Below are 19618 nucleotides of genomic sequence, written 5' to 3'. Positions count from 1 at the left end.
GAAAACGTAAACAGTGCCTGCAATGACAAAGCGTTATGTTGAATTATGGTTGTTTTTTTTTGCTCTTCTGTATGACTGCCACCTGCTGGGCTAAAGTGGAACAGCTTATTTTAGCTGTAGTTTTTCGTAAATATTGGCGAATGTCATAAATTTCACCAGGTCTTTAGAAGGTCGTGGAAACAAAGGCAAGCAACGGTCTGAAGGAACATTTTAGTTTCTTAAAAAAAGTCGAAACAAAGTACTGCAGCATTACTGGTTTTGATTGTCCAGGTACAGTCGCAAATAAACATTGACTGCATGGGATTTCAAAATGTTGTGACACACACACACACACACACACACACACACACACACACACACACACACACACACACACACACACACACACACACACACACACACACACACACACACCATTTCACCTGCCTTTGGAGTCAAGTGGTTTCCCCTGTGAGCATAAGGGACTGAGGATATTGCTCCATGTCTCCATAGATGCACTGATAATTTTACTAAATGTTTTTTTATTAATTAAAACAAGGATATAAGTAGGTGACAGGATGTGGAGGAATCTTAAAAATAAATACAATTTGTTTAAAAGTTTTGACGTCTGGGTTACAAAGATCTGCACAGGGAATATATTCCTCAATGCATTTAGGATCTGCGTCACTCTTGAATAGATTAAAGATACTGAAAATGTTATATCTAAGAAAAACTTCATGAAAAAATATCTACATTTGAGAAATCGAGCTGATTAAACTTTCACTTTTGTGTCCGTGATGTTTGTCTAATCTCGGCTCTTGAGCTCAGTCCAAGTCTCTGACTCAGGTATTTTCATGTTTGAAGCTGCAAGTTATAAAATGTTTGACATTTTTCATTCAGGCTAAATGTGGCGTTTTTAACAACTTCTACAAGTTGCTGATATATTTCAGATAAAAGTCGAGTCACCGAAGTCGTTTGGATTCATCCTCGGGGCAATTTATCCATTAGCTGTCAAGACAAGTCACTTAAAACTGAACATTCACTTCAACAATGATGCTGGAGTCTGACTGTCACCAAAGTAGGATTCATCCTGTGGGGACCATGAACAGTTGTATGAACTTCTATTCAAATCCATCCTGCAGCTGTTGAGATATTTCCATCGGGACTAAGGTGATTTCCAGACGTTGGTCTAAACAGCAGGAGGTTTTTTGACTGTGCTGTACAATGCAGCTGGATCCTCTCCAGTGTCCTGACCTCTGGTTCTGAAAGGAGATAAAACAAATAAATGATCAGGAGGTCATGGAGACGTAGCATTAAAGGAGACATATTGAGTTTCAAAGTTCTGCAAAGTTAAAAAGCCCAAAGTCTGAGCTCCTCTCCTGGTAAAACGAGCTCCTCTGCCCCACGGAAAACATGAAGCTCCTGAAACACCTCACCAGTAGTCCCGCCCGTACCTCGGCATCATCGGCAGAAGCCAGGGCTGTAGCAAACGTAGCATAAGCAGTATTTAAACATAAACAGTGGTGCGTTGAACACCTTGTGTTACGAAGTGTTGCAACAATGTTAGCGCAGGAGATCATTCTTGACGTTCTCGTGGAAAACATCTCGGAGGTAGATGATGTGGGTTAAAATACGTGTTGAATGCTTCAATACAGGCTGAATGTCACAGTCTCTGCTTCCGTCGTCTGGAACAGCAGCTTCTAACACCAGCATCTGTAGAGAACTTTAGAATCCATTGTGTCACTGCCTTTTTAAAACAGTCGCTGCTGATTGGGGAACACCTCTGACACACCCACCAAACGAGAGCCCGCTGCACACGGGTTCAAACAAACATGTCGTTCACCACGGAAACGCTAGTTAAACTATAAGAAATGATTTGAGATTGAATGTGTCCCTCGTAAAGTGAGAGTGGAGGATTTCCGACACGCACAGGAAGTGGTTAACCAATCACAACAGAGTGGGCCGGGTGACCAATCAGAGCAGAATGGGCATTATCAGGAGGGGGGGGGCTTAAAGAGACAGGAGCTAAAACCAAGTGTTTGAGACAGAGGCTGAAAAGAGGAGCTGCAGCAATAGACAGTCTGAGGAAAGTGATGTTTTCTGAACATTAAACATTTTAAAGTCACAACACTAATTAAAATGATCAAACTGAATATGAGCAGAATATGTCTCCTTTAACAAATACACATTTTTAACAAAACAAGAAAATGAAAGTGTAAAAACAAATGACTTCTATAGGATATATCTCTGTTTATGATGTTTTGTGGTGTTAGTGAGGATAATGGTCCTGAATGAAGAGCTGCTCACCTCGGGGCAGATCTGTGAAAGTTGACAGAAGCGTACGCAACCTCCTCCGCCTCCTTGTGTTTGCTGGGTTCAGCTGATCCGACGTTGGAGGAGACAGGATCCGTCTGACTCTTCATGAAGTGGACACTGGCATAGTGAAGGTCACAGTTTTCCTCAGACTCATTGGGTAGACGCTGCAAACACAAATTTGCTTTTGAATCTTGGACATGTGGCAGTATGGACAACGTTAGAGTCCAACTATAGCAGCTATTGATTTATTTAAACCACCTCCTTCTACACCAGACGTGTTTCAAGGACAGGAAACATGTGGTTCTACTAAAAACCAAAAGGAGGGAAGGTCTTCAGGTTTAATTCCAAACACTAACACTACAAACTTCTCACTTAGTGTGTCTGTGAGCCACTTGTGTGCACTTTCACATCGGTTGTGTCCAGATAAGACTACATCTGGGAGCTGGATGTTCGCGTACTGCAGCCAAGTTTGGTCGAAACAAGTTGTGTAACATCATTTAATTAGAGGTCGAGCTACACACAATATAATCCCTAGACCCCAAAACTATCTGTCAGCAAATCATTGATAAAAACTCTTTTAGCACTATATTTTGGGTGTATAGTGTGTATCATTTAATTGTGTAACACTTTAATACAACTGCAGGTCTACAGACACAGAGGCACTTAAAAAAAGAAAAGTCAGGCTCACAGAAACTAGAAGGAGCGAGAAGGAAGGGGGATAGGCCACACCCCCTTAACTCCCTTCTTTCTCTCAGTCTTGTTCCGACCAGCAACGAGTACACAACTCTCCGTCTCACCGATGCACCGCGCCCTACTCACCGACACTCAATGCAACACAGCGCTATCTCTCCAAACTCGTAACACAATTACCTCAAATTTACGTAAAAGGGCAACATACTAAATACAGATATGAAAGAACACGACTGCTCTGTGGATCAACCTTTAATTATAGAGCTGCATCCACACGCAGCCAACACTGACTTTATTTGTCCCAACGACACAGACTACGAACAGCAGTCTCACACACACTTAGTCTCAGACAGAACAACGCAAAATCAACGTGTTACACAGCCACACCCAATGGTGCTCTGCTCCACATTACAGTGCTCCACACTAAAGATATCTGAACCAATCAATACAATCTTTCACAAACTTTGACAAGATTTAAAGCAGCACATGTTACAAATCAACAAACTTAGAGCAGCATCAAGTGTCATAGTTCAGCAAAAACTGTTGAACAAACCGCACAGCACAGAAAATTATAACACTCAGCAATTTGCTTCAATGGATAGATTACCAGAAGGAAATTCAATCACCAGATGATTATTTTTACAATGGCAGTTTTGACTGTGATTTTAATAACTAGTTTTTAATCTTCACATGACAGAGAAAAGGGTTTGACGTGAGAAATAGTGGCGTTTGAAAGGATTGGACGCTGAACTGTGTCTCACCTGCTCACTGTGGTCAAGTCTGTCCCCAGGATCAGCAGATTGCTGAGAGTTTCTCTTTCTTCTGATCAATTGAACCAAATAACAAACAATATACATAATAATTGAGTTGATTTAATTTAACAGGACAGATTTTCATGAATTCATCGTACAAAGCTTTAGTGGAACAGATTTGCTCACCTGATCAGTAGGAACACGGAGAGGAGAGTCACAGCGAGGAAAACTGCAGCGGCTGATCCAATGAGTGCTGATCTCCATGATCCAGGTGAAACTATGATGAAATAACTTTTACTTTATCATTTCACGAAATCACAATACTTAAAGGTGCAGGACGAAACATTTACAAAAAGAACTTTTTGTCATGTTTGCGAAACCTGTCTCGATGTTCTGTCTGAATATAAAGACAGTTTCTTCCTAATAAAACGTGTGAAGAGCCCTGTTCAGAGTGGCCTGTTTGTGGACGTGTCTCTTAAACTGTTAATGAGCCACTGCTCCCCCTGCTGGGAGGTGTATGTGTGACGTGTGCACAGGAGCAGGGTTTTGTTTTCACCACTGTCTGTCTGCTGAGAGCTGTTTGCTCGTCACGTGAATGTGCACAGTGAAGGAAATATCTTTCAAGTTTACTGAGGATGGTGAAAGCTTTATGGATGTTTTAACTGATGCTGGGTGGATTCCTCTTTGTGCTGCTGATGGTCTGACTGTGAATATTTATGGGGCAGAAGTCAAACGACCCATATCTGCACATTTAAAATGTAAAGGACAAAGAATGGCTAAAGTCAATACACAGCTCCAGAACCTTTAAAGGTGTTAGGACTTCACATGACTCACCTGCTCCAACAGTCAGATGTAAGGTGGCCTCACTACGTCCTTGTGTGTTCTGGGCCTCACACTGATACTTTCCACCATGTTCAGCTATGATATCAGTGATGGTGAAGATTTGTCCTGATGCTTTTGGTGAGTCCTCGTCCTCCTTGTACCAGGTGTAATTAGCTGCTGGGTTAGCATCACTGCTGCAGGTCAGAGTCACCGAGCTGCCCTCCATGATCTCACCAGAGGGACTCACTGACACAGAGGGAGGCTTTGGAGCGTCTGGTGTAAAACATGCAAGATCATGAAATCAACTCAGAAATATTCATTAACCAAAGTGAAGAACTTTTCAATCTCTGGTTTTGATAAGTGCTACTTAAATATAGATGATCATTATTAACCCGGGGCGCCAGCACAGACAGAAGCAGGTACTGAGGGTTTTGTTTTCAGCCCGTGTGTGTGAATGTACAAAATAACTCAACACATGAACCAAACTTACTGAATATTATAGTGAATATTAACTTTTCAGCTGATCGGTCAAAGGTCAGAGGTCAAGATGAGCAAAGATTTGACCCAAAAGACACATTTTCCAAGATATTTCCACAAATAGCAGAGAGACTAAATCATATACTGATCAGAACATTATTCCCCATCATATAATGGATAGATGACTTATAAGTAATGTCACAAAGAAGTTAGAGATTTACATCATGCATCCTTAAAACTGCCTATCTGCTGTATTCCTGCCTCTAATAGGACTATAGAGACGACCTGAAGCTTATATACACTGAAAAATAATCTATGATCATATGATGGGAATGTCGTCACTATGAATTTAGAAAATGACGTCATATAGTGTAGCTATGCAACAACAGATGTTTTCACCCCAGTCCGTTTGTTTGATGGTTGTTGATTTTAAGCAAGATTACACAAAAACTACTGAGTCGATTAGCATGAAACTTGAAGGTAGGATGAGGTACGGGTCACGGAAGAACTTTGGTGTGAATCCAGATAAGGGGGCGGACCCAGGAACTTTCTGTAAGAATGCGTCACAGTGCTGGGTTTCATGGATATGTGGATGTTTTCTACTCACACTGGACGTCTAAGTGTAGAGACGTGGAGTTGATCCGTCCGTACTGATTCTCAGACTTGCAGGAGTAGACCCCGCTGTCCCCAGAGCTGATGGAGGAGAGACGATAAACGCCCTCTGGTCCTTGAAGCAGAGTTCGGTTCTCCTTGTACCAGGTGTAATTAGCTGCTGGGTTAGCATCACTGCTGCAGGTCAGAGTCACCGAGCTGCCCTCCATGATCTCACCAGAGGGACTCACTGACACAGAGGAGGACTGTGGAGCGTCTGGATTTACATGGATGTTAATGGAATTGAAGAGTGTTGCAGCATCTGGAATTTTGAAGATGTGCAAAACCTCTCGGCTTTTGAATATTTCAAAATATTTACTCACATTTCACATTTATTAAGATACGTTTAGACGCTGTCTTCCCCAGCGCATTCTCAGCTGTGCAGTAATATTCTCCAGAGTCAGACAACGGGATGGAGCTGAAAACCAGCTGAGCTGCTCTGTTGAGCAAAGTCTGGTTCTTTTTGTACCAGGCGTATGCAGGGGGTGGGTTAGCATCACTGCTGCAGGTCAGAGACACCGAGCTGCCCTTCAGAATGTCTCCAGGTTGACTCAGCTGCACTAAAGGAACCTTCGGAGCATCTGCAGGATATAAACAGATCTTTACATGAGAATGTGGCTTTATAGAATATAGTCTTTTAATAGTTTGCAGCCGTCCCTGGTTCTCAGCATCTTTAGAAGAGTGTTTGATTTACCTTTGGACACAGGAAGGCCCCCTTTAGTGTTTAGTAGTTTTACCGAGTAATTACTGTTTGTATTAAATACAGACTTCACAAAACTGAACATGTCACCTCTGTCTTGGGAATCACTGGGTGGGATTTGCATGAGTCCTGTTCACATACATGCAAAATCTAAAGGGTGGGGAGAATCTTTTTTATTTGCTGTATTGCTCTTAGTCTATATTCTGTTGGATATGAAAAGTGCTTTAATAACAAAGTTTGATTTGGTCTTTTCAAGGGATTTTTTTCCCCACAGTTATTAAAATATAGAGAATCACCAGGCTCAACCTTTCAAGTCTCCACACGGGACATTTTGGAGTCAACTCACACACAGGGGACGAGTGGTGATGCTCATAAGCACAGGAATAGCTGTTTTCAGGGTGAAGGAATCCCCTGAAAGTTGGAGACGTTTCCCCGTGAATTTCTCTTCCATTCTTGTACCAGACAAAGGAGGGACGACCAGAGAGAAGACAGCTGCTGTGACAAGTCAGTGTTGGACCAATCGGAGACCAGATCACCTGAACATCTGGATCTGTCAACAGGAAACACACATAGAAGCAGCTGTGGGACCCCAGTTTGAGAACCACTGAACAACACAGTGACTTAGTGTTCCTCAGTACCTGTGACAGTCAGAGTTGTGCCAGGGAAACTTCTCTCCCATTCAGACCACTGTGATTTGAATGTGAAGCGATACTGGGCTGAATCGCTCAGTCTCAGGTTCATTATTCTCAGAGTGGAGCGCCCTCGCTCTGGTTCAAGGACCTGAACACGATCTGTGAACTCTGGGTCTTTGAGTAAGTCCACAGCTTGAGGGCGATACAGCTGCTCAGTAACGAACCAGGACTTAGTGATAGGATCATAGTGACTGCTGTAACTGCAAGAGATGTCCACTGATGAGCCTTTAAAGGCACAGATGTTCCTGTCGATGTAATTCACTCTGTCGCATGAATTTCCACGGACACCTGAAAAACAAAAATCTTTTGACTATCACCATGACAACTATAATCTTTACTGCTGTATTTAACAATAATTCACAGATGGCTGTTTCCCATGTCAGGAAGTAAACAATGCAGAAAAGATGCTACATTTAGCTTTACAGTAAAAACGATGATGTTTTGAATTCCAGCTCTACATATGTGGTTGTATTTGTGATTTGCTTTCATCACCTCCACCCAGAGGTTATGTTTTCACCCCAGTCCGTTGGCTGGTTGGTGTGGTTGCACAATTACGCAACAATTACTGGAAAGATTTTGGTGCAGATCCAGGATTTTAGTTTTATTTTCTTTAGCATTGCAAGATCGTGTTTTTCAAAATTTCCACTTTTTCCCAGAATCAAATTCATGGATCTTGAGGGAAAAGATCCGACATATTTAGAGGAGTGATATCGAGGAGTGTGAAATATGGAGCAGCTTGATTGAATTGAATGGACTGTTGGGCCTTGGTGGAGGAATGTGCTCTACTACTACTGCCACTCTAGTTTGGAGTCATTCAAATTCATTGTTCAACTGCAGAATATTTATCATAAAGGTTTGATAACAAACATCTTAGGAATCAATGACAATGTTCTTTTAATATATGATATGTCAGCTGATGTGTCAGACTTTCTTTTACTCTGCATCAGCCCTCAAATCCATTTCGGACTCTAGTCAGTGTATTAGCTAAGAAGGTTAAAAGAGCAGAACATCATTGGTCATTGGAAGAAGTAAACTCACACACTGGAGCAGAGGGGAAATCCTCGTGGCCTCTCACAGCACAGGAAATGCTGTCTGCTGAATAAAAGTAGGCGTTATAAGATGTTTTTTCCTGTGTTTTTTTTCCGTTCTTGTACCAGATGTAGGACAGACTGGGAGTTGGAGGACAACTGGTTTGACACTCCACACGTGACCTTGAACAGTCCTCAATCAAGCAAGTTGATAATTCTGTGCTGATCACCTGGACACCTGTGTAAGTAAAGAAACACACACATCATTTTAGACAGAGCTGTCCACATAAACAAACCATAGATTCACTGTTTCCAACTGAAATGTTACCTGTGACAGACAAGGAGACTCCAGGTGAACCAGTAAAACTCCCAGTCGGTTGATTTGTTATGAACCTGAACTGGTACACATCCGAGTCGCTCTCTCTCAGGTCTGTGATGGTCAGAGTGCAGGCCTTGTTTCCACAGTGATACTGCACACGCCCTGTGTACTCAGAGGCTGCTCTCAGATCCACAGGTTCACTATCCTGCCCTTTAGTAAACCAGTACGTTTGCTCCACTGCAACATCAAGGTCATCTATTCTGGATGGGTGCCAGTAGGAGCAGTGTATTTGCACCTTCGATCCTTTTACAGCACAGATCTGAGTAGGAGTGCACCTCACTCTCCAGCCATTCGCACCCTGCACCACTGTAACCACAGCACAAACTAGAATTACCACCCTGCTGTAGGATGCCTCCACCAACCTGAGCATTTTCAGTCTGTGTTCCTTTTTCCAGAATCATATGAGGTCACTGTGACGTTTGAGCTTTGAAATGTGATTAGTTCATCTTTTCACTTAAATTTTGAGGAAATTCTCCAAAGGCAGACTAGAAATATCATGATCGAGAGTCCAAAACATGTTTCATGAGGCCACTGTGACCTTGACCTTCAAGCACCAAAACATCATCAGTTCATCTTTGAGTCCAAGTGATGAACATTTGTACCAAATTTGAAGAAATTCCCTCAAAGGGATCTTGAGATATTGCGTTCACAAGAATCAGACAACGAGACGACCTGAAAACAAGATGCCTGAGGTCACTGGGTGTCACCGGCACACAAACACATTTCCATGAGCAGCATTCCATAGCATTTCAACTAATGACTCCACACACTGATGACAACTCCTGCATCGAGAGGAGAGGAACTCAGTCATGATAATAATAATAATAATAATAATAATAATAATAATAAGTTGCAGACTCTTTAATATTTTGAGCTCAGGACGATAGAAACTTCTAAACAAAGATGAAAACAATAATACTGATGATAATTCATTCATATATTTTCTTTCTGCATCACTTTACAGGTGATGATCTGAAAATAATGAATGGTTCATTTATATTTTTACTTTCTTTCTCAAACTCACTTCAGGTGAATCAGAAGTCCGAGTGTAAAATAGAGTGAAACATGAATGTAGACGTACAGTACCTGTCACAGTGAGAAGAAGGACAACAAATCCACTCGCTGCTGCAGTTACACTCATAGTAGCTGCTGCTCTCGTCTGTGACTTCAAACAATAAAAACGTCCACAGATAAATAATGTGCACAAGATGAAACTCAGTCACATCACAGACACGTCTACCTACAACACAGAAGAGGCTGAGAAAGTCAAACTGTTAACACACCCAACTTCCTTCCTCTTTACACTTACATGCTTGCTGACCCGGAAGGTGTTAGATTAAACCTAAAACAAAGAAGTAACTTGTGGTTTGTACAAACTGTGAATTTCTTCATTTAACAGAGCGTGAGAAACGACTTTAGTGGCTCTTCCCACCAAACCTGAATCATCCTCAACTAAAGCTGTAAGCAGCGTTGAACAGGCCTGCCCCCCCCCCCCCCCCCCCCCCCTCGATCCAGCCAGTGGAAGCAGCAGTTTACTTTTCTCAACCGTCCGACACTGCACGATTGAGAAAGATGCTAATTCCGGCGTGGAGTGTGCAGCTGTGTACATGCTTCCTGTGTCCACTATGTGGCACCGGAGAACACACCCTGCACGCACTATGCTGCTGTATATCAAGAGTAGAACACGACATGAACATTCCTTGTAAACCGAAGGGTAATTAACACAAGGGTTACTTCCAGTGACCAGTAGGGTGCACAATGACTGTGACTGAATATGAATGATTTAAAAAAAATGAACACTTGAAGATGCACCAGTGTGAGAAGAACTACCAAGAATGACAGGCACCATCTTTGAGAAAAAGGTATTTGATTTGTATACAGACATTTTTTTGTTTGGTCCATGTACCATCCACTGACATGGAAGAGGATGGGTTTATGACAAATACTGCAGCCAGCCACCAGGGGGTGACAGATATCATTTGGCTTCACTTTGGGGGTAGCTGTCATGTTGTCCATCTTTATATTCAGTATCAAACGTGAAGTTGAGGGAAGATTAGACGTTGTAAATTTGAGTTAAAACAAATTCCTGTTTCATGGTGAAACATCAAAGTTTGACATGTCACCATGGAAACGTGAATATATAACATGAAGCTTTTTTGTGTTCCTGGATGAGCGGGTGTCACTTCTGCAACAATCTCCTGTTAAATCTTCAAAATGTACTGATGTACTTTAATCGTTCAGAAACATTATTAGCAATAAACTTGTTGACCTAGTTTTTATGTCAAGTGCTTCATGATTCTCAGCTGACGACCTCAATAGTCCTTTAAATATTATTATGGAACAATTCTTCATTAGATTTATAAATAGGACAAGACCTATATATTTGTTGACTTGTGTACTTACATTATCCAAAATATTGTTGTTGAAACCCCCCTCCAGAAAATGAATATTGGTAACCCTATCTTTTAGCTGTTCTAATATTAGTTACAACTAATTACAATTTATAATATTTGGAAGTTAATATTATTGTTATTTGTAACATTTTGACAGTAACATACATTACGGTTAGCGTTAGCCTAACCTGAGGCTAACTCTACACCTGGTTGAGCCTGGGAAATATTTTCAATTATGGGAGAAGAAGAACAACTTTCTTACTTTTACCTTTCGTGGCTTCCAAAGTGAGAAGTGAGAGAATTTGTAATCTGGGTTAACCAACCCATCAAGAAAGAAAACAAACCTTTACAAACACTGCACATGTCTATATGTTTTATTTCTTCTGGCTCCGTGATGCTGTAAAATCCACATATAAACAACAGATTCATGTTGTGTTTCTTCAGTGTTTGGTGACTGTGCTGTACACTGCAGATGAATCGTCCCCCTCTTCTTCACGTCTTGTTCTGTGAAGGGCAGAATAAACCACTCACACCCACAGTTTTTAACCTCAATAAGTGTAGTGATGAAAATGTTCACGTGTGGAGCTGCTCACCCTGTTGCACTGTCAAATCGAACAGCGCTGTATTCAGCCTCCTCCTCCTTGTCTTCCTCAGTTTCTCTCTGGGGTTGAACTCAACCTATGGTGGAGTAGATGGCATCTGCCCGGTTCTGGGTGAAGCAGACGCTGGCGTAGTGGACGTCATCGTGCGGCTCTGCTGGTCGTGTGTGTGCCGCAGCTGAAATCTGGTGGTACAGTAAAATACTAGTTGGGATCAGGCAGGAATCTGTGTCTTACTCTTTAACTTTGTTGGGTTCTGAGAGTTTCTCTTTGTTGTGGGCCTGATCCTACTCTGCTGAATCAAACTGTGATGGCAGCAGTGACCTTGGAGCTTTCTGTTTTTCCCTGCTGGTCACCAGCTCATCTTCTAAACAGATGAACCCGGTGTCACCACCATGAAACATTCACTTTACATTTTACTCCCTAACTAGAATTACTGCCCTTCGGTTGTGCGCCTCCTCCAACCAGTGCAGTTTTAATACTCATACATTTATTTCTTGCCTCATATGAGACCATCGTGACAAAATCCAATCTGTTCATCTTTGAGTCAAAGTTTCAAGAAATTCCTTAAAGGCAGATTTGAGATATCATGTTCAAAAGGCCCAGAACATGTTGGTGTGGCCACTGTGGCCTTGACCTTTGACCAATCAGGTCATTCATGAGTGTCAGTGAACATTTGTGCCAAATTTGAAATGATTCTCTCAATCTGTTTATGAGGCTAAAAATGGTTTAGGGAGGTCACAGTCACCTTGACCTTTGACCTCCACAGTCGCCATCGGACAGACGGACAACCTGTAAACATAACGCCTCCGGCCATTGGCTGTCGCCGGCACAGAGGCATAAGAGATCCAGTCAGTTTCTCCCTCATGGAGTTTAAGCTTTTTGTTAGAGTAAAGGAATATGACCTCCCAAGACATTCATGGTCTGACCCTTCTCATCAAATCACAAGAACGCCACCGGTTAATGAGGCAGCCTTGAAGAGTGGAGATCAAGTGCTTTTAAATGAAACTATTCATTTACCTGCGCTCTGTCTTTTGGTCTCTCACTGCACTCACGCTGTTGTGTGAAGGACTTGTTTCGTCTAGATGGGAGGAAAGAAATAAACAGTTGGATGAACTAGAAAACTCCTCCAGAGAAATTTTGAATGTGTGCCCAGTGCTTGACTGCTGGTTTGAAAGAATGTTTCAGTTTGAGAGAGAGAGAGAGTCAACCCCTAACCCTAACCCTAACCCACCTGCTAATCCAAACCAAGTGATGAACATTTGTACCCGATTTGAAGAAACTCCCTCAAAGGGATCTTGAGATATTGCGTTCACAAGAATCAGACAACGAGACGACCTGAAAACAAGATGCCTGAGGTCACTGGGTGTCACCGGCACTGAGGCATAACAATATCTAGAAACTCAGAATAACATCATCTCTACGCAGAGCAGAGACTAAAGTGACATCTTCAAGATAATTGTTTTGTCCAATCAATGATCAAAACTTCACAATTACTCAAAGTAATTTAAGAGAAATGCAGGAAAACCCCAAACATTAAGAAGCTGGAACCATGACAAAGACTGGAACAATTATTCAAACACTTTTCATACAAACACGATATAACACAAAGTGCTTTCCTGTAAATGTAGATGTACCTGACACAGAAAGAAGGAAGATGACAAAGCAACTCGCTGCTTCTCTCAAACCCATCGTTGCTTCACACGTCTCTGTGGTGCAGCCACATCAGCAGCTAGATTCCACCCTTGAGAAACGATGTTTGTCAGCCAGTCACGATGACAGATAGAAATCATAGATCAGTTAAGACCTTGGCTTCCTTCCTCTTTACATCATTAACATGCACGAACGGACAAACACCAGTAAATCCCCTTGTTAAAATGAAGAAATGTTATTTTATTTTGGAAATCATGTGTGAACTTATTCAAATATATTTCATGCAAATAACAGTGAGAGTAGTTCTGCAGCCTGACAGTGAATCTAACACTTTCTTTACTTTCTTGAGACTGGACTTAAAAAATCATGTTGAATTATTCTTTCTTTTAACCTCATGTTAGAAGTCAGTTCCTGTTTATTTACAGCTCCAGTCCATATGAAGACTGGGTCATAACAATACATTGTAAAAGGTCATAATTATGCAAACTTACATTACTTTAGTGTTCTTTACTCATTTCTCACAAGGATTCAACTCATGTGAGTCAAACTTGTTTTGTCTGATACACGTGTAAAACTGTTCACTTGTGTAGACTGGACTTCATGAGCTCATGCACAGGTGCACGTGAGCAGTAGAGCGACACAGGAACTATCGACTGTTGGGTTAGATGGGCGGAGCCTCCCACTGTGCTCTGGTTGTGCGTTAACGTGGAGTCGGAATAATCAGAAGAATTAGTTCCCGACTGTGAAATTCACATGAACTCCACCTCAGCTCTGGAACTGATTGTTCTGATTAGTCTGATACTACATTAAAGCACAAGCAGAACGTGGAGAGAGATCGTTTTTGTTTAGAAACGCAGTTATATGGTTGTAGCCTGAGTAAACACAACTATTCAGTTAAATCAGATGAGCTGGTTTTACTTTGAGAGTTAACTTCACCTGCCGTTTTTAAGTTGGACAAATCTGACAACATTTTGTAAATACAGTTTTAAAGTCAAATTAATAAGTAAATATGAAGTATATTAATTTACTTACCTTTTTCAACTTGGATCAACTTTGTGGTCTGGGTGTATTGTGAGAACTAAAAGTCAAAGTGTTCCACATCCACAATGTCCCATGGCTGCTTTTTCATCAGTTAATAAAATCAGTCAGACAAATATGAAATCAGTTTTAATTTAGAAAGTGCTTTAAAAAGTATTATAGACTGTTACTGTTCTTACAGTTGTGCTGTAACTTACAAAATAGGGTTTTCAATTACAACAGTCAGTCTGTGACAGTGGTCAGTGCTCTCCACACTGATTGGACATTCATTCAGTTTAGACTTGTGTCCTGCACCTAAAGCTTAAAAGGACAAACTCTGATTATTGCCTTTACTGTATCAAGGTGGCCCCTCCTGGCCCCACCTGGCCCCCCTTAGCAGCTCCACTGCACTGAGGCCATTACTCCGCAGGTCAACAAGTGACTTTGATCCTCTGATGTTTTCTAATCATCACATTTAGAACTGAACTTTATAAAAACCTGCTGAATTCATATTTATGTTCCTGGATGAACGGGGCGTCGCTTCTTCTGCAACAAAGAAGTTAAAACACTGTGTTACGTCGGAATCTGTGGGAGGAACTCTTCTGTCTGCAGGAGTGTGTGTGTGTGTGTGTGTGTGTGTGTGTGTGTGTGTGTGTGTGTGTGTGTGTGTGTGTGTGTGTGTGTGTGTGTGTCTCTGTGTGTGTGTGCGTGTGCGTGTTGGTCTCTGTCCCTCTTCACACAAACTGATAACCACATGTATTTAGTTATTAATCGATGATGTCGGATCATGACTCCGGATGGTTCTCTCACTTTAACCCTGATGTCCTGACTGTGTCACGTCACGTCTCGTGTTGTGTCGCAGGTTTAAACATGTGTCTCATAAACTCTAAAGCGAATCAAACCAACACAAAGTAAACGTCAGTCCTGTAGGTGTCCTGATAACTTGTGATCAGTGCTGGTGTTTAATGTTAAAGTGTAAAGTGAGCGCAGGTCAGAGGAGGAGTGAGGAGGAAGCAGACTCCGACAGAGACTCCGAGTCGCGATGCTTCTAAGAATGGAGAAATGTCCACAGCTCCAGTGCTCAGCTCTGTGCAGGAGACGTGGAGGGAGGGAGGGTACAGAGACTAGTCTAATCTCCCCACCTGATATTTAGATGTTTTTAATATATTTCAATATATTTGTTTGACAGGGAAGCTGTGCGCAAACAGGAATATAATATTCATGTATTTAAAAAAGGGCACTTTCTCTCGAGGAAGGAAAAGGGCAGTGGCTCAAGCCCCCTTTGGTGTCTATGTGTGCACATGCCAGCCTCCATCAATTCAATCTCCCTAAATTCAATCAAGCTGCACCAGAGTTCAATCACTCATAGAAACCAGTCCTCTAAATGATCCTGACTGTTTTCATCAGTCTCACAATTATAAAGAAAGTGATACAAACATGCTCCTGGCTCCGCCCCTTTATCAGGATTCCTGCCCAAATTTGATGAGTTTGTGGAAAAATCGTTTTTTAGTTTTCTGGTGTAATTCTGCTGAAAAACAAATAAACAAATAGATAAGGAGTGAAAACAAAAGACCAAAAACATTTATTTAAGAAAGAATCATAAAATCACGATACATAATAATTCATTATCCATGTAATAACCACATTAATATCATGTACGAGATGAGTCACGTGGTGTTACCACAGCCTCAAAGGCTCATCACCAAGACGTCCAACATAGTTCAGAGGGTAACAGCAAAAAAAAGTCAATTTATTGCAAAAAAGACAACAACTTCAACAACAGGCCGGCAAAATGGACAAAAGAAGGAAAACCCAACACACCAACCCACAAAGGGTCGTAGCACCTGAGAATCTTCCTTCAACCTAAACCAACATCAGAACTAAAGCTCACAGAAATAAAGCTGCGAAAACTGGACGACTGGACCCATCAGAAAAGAAAAAGAAAAGAAACAACACAACAATGCTCTTGCTCTAAAGGTCATGCTATACAAACTGCTGCTGCAACCGGGGATGGAAAGATAGAGACTTCCTGTTCCCTCTTACATACTTTCATCAACCAATCACAGTGCACCTGAGGAGAAAAGAAAACAGGAAACCATGAGTAGAAAGGAAATGTGTGGGTGGTTTACCTCTTTATTAAAAAGCGTGGTCTTTTAGTTTGAGAGCTGGACTTGCACGTTCAGATTTCGTGGTGTTTTTACTCAACACCCTGCGCTTGCACTCACACAGCTCCTGCTGGTGCTTAGATTTGCTCTGCTTGTGCTCAAACCCTGCGCTTGCACTCAGATATTTTGTTGCTTGGACAGATTTCCTGTATTTAATAACTATACACTATGGTTTCTGTAAAACTTGCTTGTACGGATGTACTGTGAAGTCGTCCATCTTGGTTATGTTTGTCACAGTGGCTCTGACCTGAGGCTTCACACCAGGTCTTCCTGCTCCTCTGTGTCTTCTGTCTGTGCTGCAGCAGCGACGTTCTCATACTCAGGACAGTTGTGTGACTGATGGGGGAGAGATGAGAAAATATTAAGCCTCACTGGACTTTATTCATGAAACCTGCATATAATCACAGTTTATTCAAAATAGTTTGAACGTTGTTGCGCCCCCTGTCCATTCGTTTGTTTGTTCATCAGCAGGATTACACAAAAACTGCTAAACTGATTTCCACAAAACTTGGTGGAAGGATGGGACATGGGCCAAGAAAGAAGTGTCAACGTGACGTCACCCATTGGTTTGTGAGCTGCCATTTTGAAGCCTCCATTTTTGACATTTTGTTCAGCGCCATCTTGGTTTTTTGAAACCAGAAGTAACCATATTTGGAAGGGAGGGGGTGGAGCCTGACTCAGGGCCCAAGGACACTGCCCACCCACCTAAACCTGCGACCTGCACCCAGTACTAGCTGTCAATCACACGGTATCCATGCCCCAATGCCTGCGGTGCTTTATGGTCTATTTGACTCTAAGTGGATCATTCACTTCACTTTCTAGACCCAGAGTCTACGTCCATTTTAATATACGGTCAATGGAAAGAACCTTTTACATTTTGGGGCAGATTCAGACAAAGTAGCTGATCCAAGAAATGTTTTATCTCTTTCTCTAACATAGTGAGATGAAAACAGTGATATGGAGTCATTCTTTTGGCCTCACTGTCTCTCACCTTCATCATCTCCACAGCTTCCTTCGCTTCTGATTTCAAGCTCAGAGTTTTCTTCATCCTGGATCGAAAACAACAACAAACACAACATTTCACAAAATGAACTTCATAAGACTGAAACTAGTGTTTGAAGACATTTGAAGAAGACAGTAAAAGAGTAGAGGGTGAACTGATGGATTTGTATGTTTTACCTCGTCCACAGAGTCAAGACAAGCACTTGTACCAGCATGACCACCAGAGTCAGCCTGATGATATTCATGATTATCACTGACTTCCCTAGACAACAGACAGGAGACATGAGCAGTGTGGTTAGACTGATGACTCAGTTTGCCAGGTGATGCTGTTGGTCAGTCAGTATTGTTCATGTGCAATATGATGGGCTTGATATACAGCTGTGACACATCTGGAAATCCTGAGCATGCATGGTTTAAGGCTCTGGTGCAATGAAAAGGAGGGGGGGGGGGGGTAGGCTGTAAAAGACAGAGTCCTAAAATCACCTGCACCAACAGTCAGATGTAAGGTGGCGTTACTACGTCCTTGTGTGTTCTGGGCCTCACACTGATACTTTCCACCATGTTCAGCTGTGATATAAGTGATGGTGAAGATTTGTCCTGATGCTTTTGGTGAGTCCTCGTCCTCCTTGGACCAGGTGTAATAAGCTGCTGGGTTAGCATCACTGCTGCAGGTCAGAGTCACCGAGCTGCCCTTCATGATCTCACCAGAGGGACTCACTGACACAGAGGGAGGCTTTGGAGCGTCTGGTGTAAAACATGCAAGATCATGAAATCAACTCAGAAATATTCATGAACCAAAGTGAAGAACTTTTCAATCTCTGGTTTTGATCATTGCTTCTTAAATATAGATGATCATTATTAACCCGGGGCGCCAGCACAGACAGAAGCAGGTACTGAGGGTTTTGTTTTCAGCCCGTGTGTGTGAATGTACAAAATAACTCAACACATGAACCAAACTTACTGAATATTATAGTGAATATTAACTTTTGCAGCTGATCGGTCAAAAGTCAGAGGTCAAGATGAGCAAAGATTTGACCCAAAAGACACATTTTCCAAGATATTTCCACAAATAGCAGAGAGACTAAATCATATACTGATCAGAACATTATTCCCCATAATATAATGGATAGATGACTTATAAGTAATGTCACAAAGAAGTTAGAGATTTACATCAAGCATCCTTAAAACTGCCTATCTGCTGTATTCCTGCCTCTAATAGGACTATAGAGACGACCTGAAGCTTATATACACTGAAAAATAATCTATGATCATATGATGGGAATTTCGTCACTATGAGTTTAGAAAATGACGTCATATAGTGTAGCTATGCAACAACAGATGTTTTCACCCCAGTCCGTTTGTTTGTTGGTTGTTGATTTTAAGCAAGATTACACAAAAACTACTGAGTCGATTAGCATGAAACCTGAAGGTAGGATGAGGTACGGGTCAGGGAAGAACTCAGGAAAGTTTGGTGTGAATCCAGATAAGGGGGCGGACCCAGGAACTTTCTGTAAGATTGCGAGACAGTGCTGGGTTTCATGGATATGTGGATGTTTTCTACTCACACTGGACGTCTAAGTGTAGAAACATGGAGTTGATCCGTCCGTACTGATTCTCAGACTTGCAGGAGTAGACCCCCCTGTCCCCAGAGCTGATGGAGGAGAGACGATAAACGCCCTCTGGTCCTTGAAGCAGAGTTCGGTCCTCCTTGTACCAGGTGTAATTAGCTGCTGGGTTAGCATCACTGCTGCAGGTCAGAGTCACTGAGCTGCCCTCCATGATCTCACCAGAGGGACTCACTGACACAGAGGGAGGCTTTGGAGCGTCTGTATGTGTGAAAACAGAATGATGATAACAGATGACAGACATTGTGTTTAACATTTGGGGACATATATGATATGATGTGTTAAAGTCAAAGGTGCTCAGGTGAGTGGAGTCACTGAGTTACAACAGCAAGGTTGTTAAACTGACACAGGTAAATTCTTCTTGTTGTTAAGTGAGAGGTTCTTTTCAATGATTTCCTGTTGCACTACTGTTTCCAGACTCCCCTGAATGTCCACAGATTTCCAAACCATCGTCCAGTTTGTAACGTGGACTTAAACGTGACATATTCTGACCCTTTTCCACAATTAGACAGAGTTTCTACCTAATAAAACGTGTGAAGAGCCCTGTTCAGAGTGGCCTGTTTGTGGGCGTGTCTCTTAAAATGTTAATGAGCCACTGCTCCCCCTGCTGGGAGGTGTATGTGTGACGTGTGCACAGGAGCAGGGTTTTGTTTTCACCACTGTCTGTCTGCTGAGAGC

General features: G+C 42.0%; 1 protein-coding gene across 1 annotated transcript in view; it reads right to left on the bottom strand.

The window, feature by feature from the left end:
• The window catches only part of LOC117754516 (hemicentin-2-like), a 541775-nt gene that overhangs the window by 447138 nt on the left and 75019 nt on the right, over positions 1 to 19618 (bottom strand). Inside the window, exons 14-16 of the mRNA XM_034573444.1 lie at positions 18881 to 19141; positions 5644 to 5904; positions 4572 to 4832 (exon numbers count right to left, since the gene is read on the bottom strand). Coding sequence (XP_034429335.1) covers positions 4572 to 4832; positions 5644 to 5904; positions 18881 to 19141 — 783 coding nt within the window. The remainder of the gene's footprint in view (positions 1 to 4571; positions 4833 to 5643; positions 5905 to 18880; positions 19142 to 19618) is intronic.

The sequence above is a fragment of the Hippoglossus hippoglossus genome, chromosome 1 (assembly GCF_009819705.1).
Source record: "Hippoglossus hippoglossus isolate fHipHip1 chromosome 1, fHipHip1.pri, whole genome shotgun sequence".
In the NCBI taxonomy this organism is placed as follows: domain Eukaryota; kingdom Metazoa; phylum Chordata; class Actinopteri; order Pleuronectiformes; family Pleuronectidae; genus Hippoglossus; species Hippoglossus hippoglossus.
Note: the sequence above shows the minus strand (reverse complement) of the source record. Positions and strands in the feature narration are given on the sequence as shown.